The 14390-nt window shown below is 47.5% G+C and overlaps 1 protein-coding gene across 1 annotated transcript in view; it reads left to right on the top strand.

The window, feature by feature from the left end:
* Positions 1-14390, top strand: part of DPP6 (dipeptidyl-peptidase 6) — a 281581-nt gene that overhangs the window by 105805 nt on the left and 161386 nt on the right. Inside the window, 1 exon segment of the mRNA XM_010829360.1 lies at positions 10408-10489. Coding sequence (XP_010827662.1) covers positions 10408-10489 — 82 coding nt within the window.

Here is a 14390-nt window from a genome sequence, read left to right as displayed (position 1 = left end):
GTGCCTTTTGGCCATCTGTAGGTCTGCTTTGGAGAAATGTCTATTTAGTCTTCTTTCCATTTTTTGATTGGGTGGTTTTTCTGTTGTTGGGTTGTTTTTCTGTTATTGAATTGTTTGTGTATTTTGGATACTAAGCTCTTGTTGGTCACATCATTTGCAAATATTTTCTCCCAGTCTGTGTGTTATCTTTTTGTTTTGTTAATGGTTTCCTTTGCTGTGTAAAAGTTTGTAAGTTTGGTTAGGTCCCATTTATTTATTTTTGCTTTTATTTCTCTTGTCTTGGGAGAAATGAAAGTGAAAGTTGCTCAGTTGTGTCAGACTCTTTGTGACCCCATGGACTACACAGTCCATGAAATTCTCCAGGCCAGAATAGTAGAGTGGGTTCCATTCCCTTCTCCAGAGGGGTCTTCCCAACCCAGGGATTGAAGCCAGGTCTCATGCATTGCAGGCGGATTCTTTACCAGCTTAGCCACCAGGGAAAGCTGTTTACTGACCTACAAAAACACCGGTACAATTTCTGTCAGAGTTTTACCTTTGTTCCCTTGTAGGTGTTTTATGGTATCGTGTCTTCTATTTAAGTCTTCAGGCCATTTTGAATTTATTTTAGTGTTTGGTGTTCTAACTTCATGGACTTACGTGTGGCTGTCCAGCCTCACCCCACTTGCTGAAGAGGCTGTCTTTTGTTCCCTGTATATTCTTGTCTCCTTTGTCGAAGGTTGACTGACCATAGTGTTGGTTTATTCCTGGACTGTTCTGTTCCATTGACCCACATGTCTGTTTTCGTGCCAGTACCATGCTGTGAAAAACTTGTTTTTCCTGCTGCATGGTGTAAGGTGGAACCTCCGAGAAGGGAAACAAATGTGTTTGTTCTAAAGGAGGAGTTCACTCAGACGCCCAGCCTGGCACACTCGCTGTGAACACAGAGGGCATCCACACTGCCACCCCACCTGCAGAGCACCCCTGAACTGAAGGTGCCTGAGAGTCCGAGAGCCTTAGGCCACAGGGACCATCTTACTTTGGAAAAGCGCTGAATGAGTGAATCGTGCCCCTCTCCCGCCCCCAGCTCCTCCACTGTCATCAGCATTAACATCACAGCGGTAACACCTCTGCCCTGGTTTCCAGGACCATCGCCAGGTCTGCTCACCTCCACCTCGCCGTAGCCCCCTGAGGAATGACCCCACCTCACAGGGAAGAAAGTGGAAGAGCTCAGAAAGGTTGAGCGTCTCCCAAAGGCGATACAGCCTGGGCGTGGGGCTCTTGGCATCTCACCCGTGTCTGATCGGAAGGCACGTTCCCTCCTACTCAGAAGGGCGCCGAGTTAGGGCGTTGCTGCCGCTGTAATTTCACCCACGAGTACAAGACATGTGCTGTCACACCGCCTGGGCGCCTGCTCCTAGAGACCAGGGCCTGGAGGAGCGGGAGCAAGGAGAGCACGTGGTGATGTGGGGAGAAGAGCGTGGAAAGGTCAGGTCCCACAGGCCCTGCAGAGTGGCAGCCCCACGTGGCACCATGGGGCGTTCATGGGGCCTTCTCTGAGCGTCAGACCTTCTGGAGGGCGTGGGGGCCAGGCTGAGAAGCGTGTGGACTGCACCCTAACCAGGCCGGGCCCTTCAGTTTGGCTCACACAGCCCACACTGGCCCCTGGGTGTGGTGGAGAAAAGGACAGGGGTGGGCTCCCTCCCCGTGCAGATGCCGCCCCCTCCCTCCAGAGGGGCAGCAGGGAGCTCGGGTTTGCTGCCTGCTGTCATCCCCTCTGAGACTGTCCACCCTTTCCAGGGGGAAGCATGAGAATTCCGATTCAGGGAGTGCATCCTGGGGAGGCAGTAAGAGCGTGAAGGCTTGACACCAGGTCATGAGCAGAGCAGAGGTCACCTTGAACCTAGGCTTTGCCCGTGAGGCTTGATGCCTGGAGCAGCCACAGTGAGGGCTCCTCCTCCCCTTCCTCCTCCCTGCCTCCTCTCCTTCCTCCCCCCCTCCTCTCTTTGTATTTAAAACTAATCTTCCTGTGTGGTTTTATTTAATACTTGTGTTTGTCATCATGTATATTAGAGTATGGGACTTCTGAGATAGCTCAGTGGTAAAGAACCCGCCTGCCAATAGAGGAGACATGGAGACTCGGGTTCGATCCCTGGGCTGGGAAGATCCCCTGAAGAAGGGAATGGCTACCCACTCCAGTATTCCTGCCTGGAGAATCCCCATGGACAGAGGAGCCTGGCGGGCTACAGTCCATGGGGTCATAGAGAGTCAGACACGACTGAGTAACTGAGTGCACACTCACACATCAGAGTGTCCCTGTAGATGGGGTGGGTGGCAATGTCACAAACATTTCAGAACAAGCCTCCGCTAGTCACTCTCTCAGTGAGTAGAGCTTCTCTGCCTGGAAACTTCAATGTCCAGATCTTTCACAAGGAAAGGAACTTCCCGTAGATCATAGATTTAGAAGCATCTTAAAATGAATGGTAAGACAAGTGCTGGCCATTCAGGAAGGGCTTGTGCCTAGAAGGATGCCTGCCCTAAAGGATTAAATTGTGTAACTTAAGATATACATACAAATGATAACACAAATCTTTAAGCTCTGAATCGGTTTAAGACACCACAAACCCTAGACTAGACCCTATTTTTTCATCCATCCACCCATCCATTTGTTCATTATTTAGTCAGTATACGTAGACATCTACAATGTGTCAGACCCTGAGCCACGACTGGGAGTGTATCTTTTATTTCTATATTAGCCACCATGCAAAGTACATACTTCATTCCACACCGATAATGCTATTTTTTGATGTCTTTCACCGTAAAAGTTTAGGAACCAAATAAGCAATTTTTTTGCCTTTCTTTGCCAAATGCCGTTTTTGTTGGGAAGCTTTTCAATCCCCTGAACTCGCGCTGGAAGATAAATGAGTAAACTTGGCTACATTAATTTACTTTTCAAAATTCAACATGATTTATGCCCCATTTTGTTTATTGCTCAAATTAGCAAAATAAGAACGGATGGCATGATTATTTTGAGATATAGGAAGTCCAGATAATTTTATTCTTCCTTAATCATTTTTTAACCAATTCATCTCTATCCTGGAGATGATTCATCACAGAGCTTACCATGGATTCTTTAAAATAAATAGTAAATAGAAAGGAAGATAGCAAAAGGGTAGAAGGCACCAACCAATCCCCAAATAAATCCATAGCTTCCTGCATTTTCTTTCTTATTCTCTCTCTGTGTGTATCTCTCTCTCTCACACACACACACACACACACACACACACATTCAGCCTTGAGACTAACCCAGTCCATGATGGAAAATCATTTGATGACAGGGAACCAGGTCTTGGGCTCAAGGCAGAGAGATCTGCAAGTGGTCCCCGCAGCTGGAGGAGCCATGTGGAGCTGGCATCCGGGCTTCTGTGATGGAGAAGCCTCCTCCACGTGAAGCCATATGAAAGCACAGTGAGGAGTCAGCAGACAAAGCTTCCTTGGTCTCCTCTCTGAGCGGCTTCCTGCTTTGTTCTTCAGTCAGTTGGAGACTTTTTTTTTCCCTTTGACCAAAGCAGGAGATTAATCTTCAAACAAAAGTTAATCAGCTATGTGTCCTTGAGCAAATCACTTACTACTCAGGGCTTCAGTTGCTCTGAGAAATGAAGTTTCTTGGGGCTGCAGTAACAAGATACCACGAACCGAGTGGCTTAAAGCAACGGAAATTTATTCTCTCCCGGTGTTGAAAGTCAGTGGTCTGAAATCGGGGTGTCAGCGAGATCACGCTCCTTCTGACACTTCTCGGGGGGACCCTTTCTCGCCTCCTCCGGCCTCTGGAGGATGCGCTCGGGCCCTGGCACGCCTTGGCTTGCAGGCACCTTGCTCCGATCCCTGCCTCCATCGTCACATGCCCTTCTCCCTCTGTGTCTGTTCTGTGCATCTCATCTTCTTATGAAGACTCCAGCCACTAGATTTCCATCAACCTCTCTCCTTTTCCAGAATGACCTTATTTTAATCTGATGATGTCAGCCAGGAGCCTATTTAAAAATAAGGTCAGGACTCAGCATCTCTTCTGGGGGGACAGAATTTGACCCACAACTCATAGCTTTGGCTGCTTGACCTCTAAGATGCCTGCAGCAGGTTCCCAGCTTGCATGACTAGGCAGAGGCACAGAGGGCTCAATTCACTCGTGTCAGTGCTGAGGACTAGGGGATGGCCCAGTGGAGATGCCCTGTATGCCATCTGAGGTATCAGGGAGACCTGGGCTGGGATGTGATCTTGGTGCTCTTCAGAGTAGGAATTGAGATTGACCATGACTGTGAATGTTCAAACTACCACACAATTGCACTCACCTCACACACTAACAAGGTCATGCTGAAAATCCTCCAAGTTAGGTTTCAAAAGTATGTGAACCGAGAACTTCCAGATGTTCAAGCTGGATTTAGAAAAGGTAGAGGAACCAGAGATCAAATTACCAGCATCAGTTGGATCACAGAAAAAGCGAGAGGATTCCAGAAAAATATCTACTTCTGCTTCATTGACTACACTAAAGCCTTTGACTGTGTGGACCACAGCAAACTGGAAAATTCTTCCAGAGATGGGAATACCAGACCACCTTACCTGCCTACTGAGAAATCTGTATGTAGCTCAAGAAGCAACAGTTAGAACCAGATGTGAAACAACAGACTGGTTGTTTCAAATAGGGAAAGGAGTATGTCAAGGCTGTATATTGTCACCCTGCTTATTTAACTTCTATGCGGAGTACATCATGCAGAATACCAGGCTGGATGAAGCACAAGCTGGAATTAAGACTGCTGGGAGAAATATCAATAACCTTAGATATGCAGATGACACCACCCTTATGGCAGAAAGTGAAGAGGAACTAAAAAGCGTCTTGATGAAAGTAAAAGAGGAGAGTGAAAAAGCCTGGCTTAAAACTCAATGTTCAAAAATTGAAGATCAGGCCCCTTCCTGTCTGCCCCACAGGTGGGTCTCTGCTCATAGCAGAGGAGGAAGGGGGCAGCAGATAAAAGGGGACTGAAGAGAGAGGAAAGATTGGAGTTGGTGTCGAGAGGGTGGCAAGCACCCAAGCCCTAGTTGTAAGGACAGCGACAGGTAGGTTAGTCCCAGTGAGGGGAGAGACTCCGGTTGGCTCCGTGCTTTTCTCTGCTGGTTCCAGGGGTCTGGGTGTGTCGGGGGGAAGGGGGTGGCTGGAAGAGATGCACTTTTAATGTGAAAGCAAAAGAATCTGACACAATCACATGCAGATGCAAAAATACAGGTTTATTTTACAGAAATAGATGGGGAGGGTATGGTTGAGAGCTAACTTTTCTGTACCAAGCTCTAGTCTAATACAGGAATATAGCTCATGTGTTGGGTTGCTGAGTTCTGTAAATTTGTCCTTACAGCTGATAAGTGATTGGACCTTTTGTTAAAATTACGTAGAATTTGTGGTGCATAGTCGACTTGAATATTTACCAGTTTGTGTGTATGTGTGCACTCGTTGCTCAGTTGTGTCCAATTCTTTGCAACCGCATGGACTGTAGCCCTCCAGGCTCCTCTGCCCATGGAATTTTCCAGGCAAGAATACTGGAGTGGATTGCCATTTCCTACTCCAGGGGTTTTACCAGTTTGCTGCTGCTGCTGCTAGTTCGCTTCAGTCGTGTCCGACTCTGTGTGACCCCATAGACGGCAGCCCACCAGGCTCCCCCGTCCCTGGGATTCTCCAGGCAAGAACACTGGAGTGGGTTGCCATTTCCTTCCCCAATGCATGAAAGTGAAAAGTGAAAGTGAAGTCGCTCAGTCGTGTCCGACTCTTAGCAACCCCATGGACTGCAGCCCACCAGGCTCCTCCACTTTCACTTTCAAGTGCTGTGTTGCCTGCCATCAGTATATACAATATCCTATCCTGTTGAATCACGGGATCCGTGGTCACGTGTGATCAGCCCAGACACATGATGTGCGCATCAGGAAGCTGGAACCTGGGCGCTAGACTTCTGATCGCTAGCCTGAGGTTCTTCCTATAACTTTGAGGCCTCCAGGCTGTGGACACTCGTCTGTCGTCTCTAGAGAAGGAGAAACAATCTCCTGAGCACAGGGGAGCGGAGGCAATGAGGCTGGATGCGTGTGCGTGGGCGGGCGCACTGGCCTGGCGCTCACCCAGCCTTCCCAGACATTTATCTACTGGACGTATGATTTCCGGGCAGCACTTAAGGAAATTTTTACAGGAATTTACAGTTGTTAGATCAGAGAGAAGTTTATCAGCTATTGTGAGGATCCTAGATGTATCCTATGATATCCTAGGGTATCATAATCGAACAAACTAATTTTCAGTAATAAGCAAGGCTACTTCTTTCTGATCTCCTACCCTGTCGTCTGTGCTTCGAAAATTCTATAAACCCAGGACAGGTGAATTCATTAGACCTTTAAACCTGCTAAAGTTATTTCCCTTAGTGCCATCCATCCATCTGTAGTCCATCCATCTTGTTTGTTTTTTCAAATGCGTGTATTGAGTGCTGATGCTGTGTTAGATACAGAAGTCATGGTTTTTCAATTATTGAATCAGTATCACAGTATGTCAGGGTTGGGGAAATTCTCCAACTTTTCATTATGTACTATAATAATTTTTATAACCAACAAGCTATAAGCTACTAAGATTCTTCAGAATAGTTTTAGCTTTTTATTTTGAAGTGATTTTAGATGAACGAAAGTTGCAAAAATAGTACAGAGTTCTCCTCTATGCCTCACTCCCTTTCTCCTGCTGTTAATGTATCAGTGTTTCATACCTATGGTGTTATTATCAGGAACAGAATATTAACGCTGGTACAAGGTTATTCACTCAATGGCAGACCTCATTTGCCCTTGACCAGCTTTTCCATCAATGTTTTTTTCCCTGTATCAGAATCCCATGTTCTTGCAGGTAGCAATTCCCCTCAGCCCCCTCCAGGCTGTGGCATGTCCTCCGTCTTCCCTTCCCTTTTGTGGGAAGAAAGGTCACTTTTGCAGATCACCGGTCAGCTGTTTGGCTGAGCGCCTCCATCTGGGTTTGTCTGAAGCTTATTCATGATTGGAGAGAGGCGATGCGTTCTTAGCAAAGATGCTTTTACCGACCCACCCCAGTTGGTTCCCAACAGCGGCCCTCCAGCCGTGTGTGGGGCCAGTAGGAGAAGGGGCTGAGCTCAGCAGCAGAGGGGAGCTTTGTCCTCTGGGGTAAGAACTGGAAGGACGCTGAGGTGGGAGGTCGGCCTTCAGAGCACATGCTCTTCTGCAGCTAGGGGCAGGGCTGCTTTACCAAATGTGGTCAGGGGCAGGGGGCGGGGCTCTCGGGGCGGGGCTCTCGCTCCAGATCGCTGTGCCCGACTCAGCGCCTTTGCTCAGGGCCTACAGGTGCCGCCATCTTGAATCACAGAGACGTGTGCCGCATCTCTGCACACGCTCCTGAGGCGGGGTGGCGGAGCAGCGATTTCACACCCGAAACTGGTGGTCTGAAGGGCCAGGGGCGAGGCCTCTGCATCTGGTCCCCTGTGAGCAAATGGAATTACATGAAGCACAAGGGGGGGAAAAGGTTAGATTTCTTTTTTTACCCAGATTCTATGTTTATTCCCTGGGAATTGATAATGGGTTTTGCCAGTGATGGGCTTCCCCTGATAGCTCAGCTGGTAAAGAATCGGCCTGCAAGACAGGAGACCCGGGTTTGATTCCTGGGTTGGGAAGATCCTCTGGAAAGGGGATAGGCTACCCACTCCAGTATTCTTGGGCTTCCTTGGTGGCTCAGCTGGTAGAGAATCCACCTGCAATGCAGGAGACCTGGGTTCGATCCCTGGGTTGGGAAGATCCCGTGGAGAAAGGAAAGGCTACCCACTCCAGTATTCTGGCCTGGAGAATTCCATGAGGTATATAGTCCATGGGGTGGCAAAGAGTCGGACACGACGGAGCAACTTTCACTTGCACCAGTTGACAATACCATATATATGATGTTTTGTTTTTCTCAGTGCATCTTGCTGGGTGGTTCTGATGTTGACATGTTTTACTTCTGGTGATGCTGACCTTGATCTTTGGTTAAGTTGCTGTCTGCCAGGTTTCTCCTTGGGAAGTTGCTATCTTCTCCTTTGGGGTGATAAATATCTTGCAGGAGATACTTTGAGACTATGCAAATCATTTCTCTTTAGACTTTCCCTGCTAACTTTGGCATCCATCACGAATCTTGTCTGCAGTAGTCATCTCTCTGCTGTCCCCCCAAGGGGGATGCTCTTTCCTTCTTCTGCATTTATTGATTGGAATTCTGTTATGAGGAAGAGCTGCTCTACCCTCCCCGACCTAGTTATGTACTTGATTCTTTATATTAGTAAGGCTCATGAATATTTATTCTCTGGGTCAAGTCAATGTTATTGTTCATGATTCTGTTGCTCAGATTATTCCACCTTTGGCCATGCGAGCTTTAGCTTCTGCCTCCTGTTAGCAAGCTCTATCTTTTTTGAGTCTTTCCTTACTTTCTGATCCATGAGATGTTCCAGACTCATCCTGCATTTTTGCTGTTCTAGCCTGTTTGTGGTTTCTTCTCCTGGGAGCCCTATTCTTTTTTAATTGGAAGATGGTGCTCAGAGACCAGGATGAGGGTGCAGGGTGGGCTCGTTTTCTCCTGGGTGTCACTGGGTCTAAGCTTCTCCATGAACAGAGCAAGGGCATGTAGCTATGTATACCAACCAGTAGATACACAATATCTGGATTTTGGATCTGTGTGTGTGTGTGTGTGTGTGTGTGTGTGTGTAGGTGAGAAATGATATCAGTGTAGTTTCAGTTTATATTTCTCTAATTTTGAATGCGTTTGAGTCCTTTTTAATACATTTTTCTGTATTTTTGTGAATTATCTTTTCCTGTTTTTTTCTTGTGTTTCTTTTTGTTTGTTCTTTTATAACCTTGATAGTTTGGAGTTCTTTATATAATAGTGATATTACCCATTCATTTGTTATGAATATTTTCTCCCAGTTTTCCAGTTATCTTTTGTTTGTGGTTTTTGTCATGCAGAACAGGTGCTGTTATGTAAATTTACCTCACTTTTATCACTGCTGGGTTTTGAGTCAGCCTTAGAGAGCCTTTCCCTACAGCATGTTAGAGAGGAAAACATGTTTATGAAAATGCTTTGAAATGTTAAAGCTTACAGAGGCAGAGTTGGTTACAAGTCGTCTGGAAGCTGGAACGGTAAGGCCCTCCTGCCTGGGTGTCCGCCTCGCGGCGACCACTGTTGTCATTGGCTGAGCTTAGCTCCTCAGCACCCACCTTCAGGCTTCCGCGGTTTCTCCAGACCTGTTTCCTCAATGCCTGAACCCTGGGGGCTTAACAGACGATCCTCCTCCCTTAACACTGTTTAGTCTGCAGTGTACTCTGTTTCGTCCTTACAGTGCTGTTGAGCGTTTATTAATATTTTAGAATTTTCTACTGATTGAAGCTCTGAATCAGCACATTCTTGCCCATCTCACTCACCTCCCTTCCCTTCTTGCTTCATCTTGGTTCAAGCAGCTCCTAAAACCCAGCATCTGTCTTTTCCTAAGACCGCTCAACCCTGGTCTCTGTAGACGAATGGGCACCTTCACAGCTGTGTCTTCTGCACAAAAAGCACTATAGTCCAGTGACAGGTGCTCCTCTGCAGAACCTGGCATGTGCGGCAGACACGTCTGAAAGAAAGTCGAACTCCAGTCTTCCCTACATAAGTACACAGTGGTAGCAACAAAATACACTGAAATAGTTAATATTTATAAAAGTGTTAGGTTTTTTCCTTTTATTACTGTGACTTATTCACTAGGACCTTTATTTAAATACATATAATTTTTTTAAGTGTGGCATTTTGCATATCAATAAATTAAGAATGAAAAATGTGATGCTTAAAAGAAAAAAAAATCCTCCTCCTGTGCTTGCCCCCCTTCTCTCCTCAGGTCTCTGTCCCTCTCTTCCTCCCTCCCTCCTTCGCCACTTCTTTCTTCCCCTACCCCACCCTTCTTGTGTATCAGCACAAACTAAAGGGTGGACTCTGTCCTGAGGCTGCTGTTTGGGAAGGTCAGAATGAGCCAGCTCAGGGGGAAAGCCAAAGATGGAGATGGAAGTTGTGGGGAGTTATCCCTGCAGAGCTGCACACTTCTGTTTTTAATTTTGACTATTAGGGATATTTTAGAAATTGGTCTACACACCTCTCTGCATGTTCTCTCTTGATGAGTATTTACTATGGAAGGTAAGCAATGACCAGCCTATTTCAGTTTCATGTAAGATATATATATATATATATCTGAAGAAATCTGGTGGAGGCTGAATGAGATGTTTTAATTGAATAACACAAGCTCTGAAAATGATGTGGTGGAAGAAACATGAGTGAGCTACAGGTGGAAGATAATATTACATCATCTTAACTTCTTATTTCCCACCTTTTTCTTTGCTTTTTTCTTTCAGGGACCCTCAGAGCCTGGATCCACCGGAAGTCAGCAACGCAAAACTTCAGTATGCGGGATGGGGCCCCAAGGGTCAGCAGCTGGTAAGCACGTTGCTTTCAGTGACCAAGTGTCTGCGTTGATGAAGTTAATGTTTTACAGACTGAATGTATCTCACTAGACTCAGAATCTGTGTCTGTGTGAATTATGTTTTGGAAAAATACCCCAGGACATCTGCATGTGTAAATGGCCATCTCTTTTGCTAGAGAACTCTGTTGAAATTGGAAGAGCATATGCCTTGGTTCTGGTACCTGCTTTCCTTAAAGCAGTCCCCGACTGGGCCACGTGTGTTGACTGTGGACTTAACCGTGAATCTGAGATGGACCTCATCAGAGGACAGCCGATGGGAATGGTCAGAATGGTGGAGTCATGAAATGCTCTTTGGTTCTGCTCGTGGAACTCTGGTTCTTTCCTTAGGAGAGTTTCATGAGAAAAGTAGATTTGCAGTAGCTGTGGACCTGGGCTCCCAGCACGCAGCATCTGCAGAACGCCCAGAACTGTTGGGGCCATCTCTGCTTTACGCCAGAAAGCTCCATGGATTCCCACTCACATTGGCAAAACTAAGACATTTCGAGATACCCAATGGCCAAGACAGTGTAGCAAAAAGGGTCTGAACAAGTAGTTAAAAGACATGGATTCTAACCCTGGGAGTTCACGAACTAGATGCCAGGCTGCCTTCGGCTAGCCCAGCTCCTGCATGAAAGATCTGGGTGAGGTGAGCACTCGGGTTCATCCCTAGTGTTGCTTCTGTCTAAAACCAGGTGATACTCGTCAGTCCCGGTGACAAGGTCATGTCACCCCTTCCGGAAAGCGCCTGCAGCCTGAAGATCAGGTGGCATGGCGGCGGACCATTTTCTTCTACATCTTTGAGCCAATTAATAAAGCTGCCTTTTTAAAACTCTTCCTAAAATAGCGCAGAAAATGACCATGTTAAAAACCTTGGGGTGAGATTCTGTTGAACAGGCTGCCTACTGTCTTAGGAATTAAAATTTTCTTACTTTCCCCAACAGTACAAGTATTTTTTCTCGGTTGTGTGTTAATTCCATTGCCTCAAATTGATTTGAAGAAGCAGGAGGGTGTATGCCACCCGGCTGTGTTAGCTGCTGCCTGAGTGTTCCCTGTGCTGCACACTTACTGAGCGGAGGTTTCAAAAGGCACATTTAATGGCTCTAAACCAGTGACAAGAGGGCAGGAGGGAGCCACGAGCTGACTCGCAGAATGACACCCGTCCACCAGTCACAGCCAGGAGAGAAGAGTCGTCTTTGCTCAAAGCCGCTGATGCTTGTGCGAGGAAAAAAATCACAATTCCATAGGAGGTTGTAGAAGACTGAAGTGCTTAAGACTCAGGCCAGGTTGCACCGTGGTCAGGGCTGGGTTAGGTGATTATGGATGTTCTTACCTTCACCTCCTAAAGAGCAACCAGCGGCAGAACTAGGGTCTGCTTCTTTGAGAAAGCTCCTCTGCCCTCTGCCCACGTGGCCAGGCCCGCTCTGGGCACTCCAGTGTCACCACACAGACTCCTTTCACACACGAGTTCCTGCCCACACATCTCTCCCCGGGGGGTGGTCCTTGGTCTAAGCCCCGAGTGCTTTCCATCTGTGGATTCTGAGCATCTAGCTCCATGCCTGGCATGTGGGAAATAACTGTTGAGGTCAAAAGTGAATGCATGAATGGACAGAGGAATAATCAGCTGATATATTCTTGTGGTTCTCAACCACTTACATGTAAAATAATTGGATGGAGGCAAATAGCTAGCATCTATGTGTGAAAGAAAATCAAGTGTAGTCACTCTATCGTGTCTGACTCTTCTCGACCCCATGGACTGTAGCCCACCAGGCTTCTCTGTCCATGGGATTCTCCAAGCAAGAATAGTGGAGTGAGTTGCCATTTCCTCCTCTAGGGGATCTTCCCAACCCAGGGCTCGAACCTGGGTCTCCTGCATTGCAAACAGATTCTTTACCACTGAGCCACCAGGGAAGCACCATGCGTCTACACCTTCGTGTATATTTAGGATGTGACTGACAGTGAAGGAAGTTCAGCTTCCTTTCTGCTTCAGGGAAATGAAGGTTCAGTCAAGTACGGTTGCTGCTACTTGGCCTCAGTACCGGGAGTACTCGTGTGCTCCTGGAATCTCAGACTTTAAACTTTTTTAACTTTGCTGTTTTTCTTGTACTGAGTCTAGAAGGCAATACCTCTCCGCGCTGAGAAAACATCCTATATGTTGGAGCAGGAGTCGGCAGCCTTTCGCTGGAAGGCACCAGTTCGTGAATGTTTAGGGGACCCAGTGCCCTCTTGGCTGTGCTCACCTGGGAAAGCCTGACCCCTGGGGCCAGGTGCTCCCAGTGGGTGCTCTTGGCAAAGACATTTCAAAACCCACAAGCAGGCCTTGCAAACACTCACAGATCCCTCGTTGCTGTTTTATTTTTTAAAGTAAATATTGCTCCCCAAAGGAAATCGACTCTAATTATAATGAGTCAGAGTGAAATGAGTACTTATCCTCTGGGAGCAGAGAACACAGCTGCAGTTAAAGTTCAGCAAGGCCCTTCCGGGCACTGCCTCCTCCCCGTGTGGCCAGATCCCCACGATGCCTCTGGGCTGGGGACCCCCTGAACCACAGGACAGTGACCCGGGCCACCAGGAGGGGCTGAAAGGCATCTTCTCCAGCGCCTCCACATGGCCTTCAATTACTGGTTCTTGCCTTTAGGGTAAATTTCATTTGACCTTCAGATCGCATCATAGGAGGTAAGCATGGCCTGACCCCTCCCTGCGCTGAGAGAGGACAGGGAGAAGCTTGACCTCGGGGAGGCGTCCATTCTGCCAGAAAGTCGCTGCTGAAGCGGCGCTGGCCTGTGGTCTTTGTTCTTCTGAGGGGTAACCGGGTGGTTCCCAGAACTCGGCATTATCTGCCAAAAGCCTCGAGATGGGAAAATGGATTTGGCTGGGTTAAGCTGGATTAAGTGGGAAAAGACACTCAACGCTGAATAGCTGCCTCCCGGCTTCCTCTTCCTCCCATTCTTCTTTTTCAAATATTTGTTTAGGTTTGACAGAAAACAACAAAATTCTGTAAAGCCATTATCCTTCAATTAAAAAATAAATAAAATTCTAACATGCGTGTTTATTTCCTTGTTTATCTGGCTGCGTCGAGTCTCAGTTGCAGCACGAGGGATCTCTTAGTGCAACGCGCAATTCTCTAGTGGCGGAAGCCCAGAGCGGTGGCATGCAAGCTCTGTTGCTCCATGGTACGTGGGATCGTGGTTCCCTGACCAGGGATCGAACCTGAGTCCCCTGCATTGCAAGGCAGATTCTTAACCACTGGACCACCAGGGAAGGCCCTCCTCCGTCTTTTTCAGTCAGTCTATGTAGTGATTTACACTGAAACATAAACTATATCAGAATCTCTCTCCAAACTGTATCTTTCTCCATTTATCCTCTAGCAGATGAATGTCTGCCTAATGGAGAATCTCCATTTTCTTTGATCATTTCATGACGTCCTGCCCACCCCTCCCTGCATGTTCGTCTGTTTATGTGAGGTTTTGTCTCTGCTGATCTAGAATATGATTAAATTATCCTTTCATTTCCCTGCATGTCATCTCTGCTAGAAACGTCTAACAAAATCACACAGACGTCGAGGGCAGCCGCAGTGGCCTGCTTTGCACTTACGGCTGATGGCACACTCGGGGTTCAGGCCTCTGAGGGCCCCGCAGTGAGCTGCTTTGCGCTTACGGCTGATGGCACACTCGGGGTTCAGGCCTCTGAGGGCCCCGCAGTGGGCTGGCTCGAGAGCGCAGGGAACTTGGTGGGTTTGCTGCATAGCAGTGTTTTCTTTCAGAACCAAAAGACATGGAAACTTCTGTAACTGACTGCAAGGCAGCAGACCACATCAGTGATCCGGGGCCGGGGTCTGTGCGGGTCCACTCTGTGGCTCAGAGACCAAGAGCTGGGTCT

This window comes from Bison bison, unplaced genomic scaffold (assembly GCF_000754665.1).
Source record: "Bison bison bison isolate TAMUID 2011002044 unplaced genomic scaffold, Bison_UMD1.0 scf7180017864503, whole genome shotgun sequence".
In the NCBI taxonomy this organism is placed as follows: Eukaryota; Metazoa; Chordata; class Mammalia; order Artiodactyla; family Bovidae; genus Bison; species Bison bison.
Note: the sequence above shows the minus strand (reverse complement) of the source record. Positions and strands in the feature narration are given on the sequence as shown.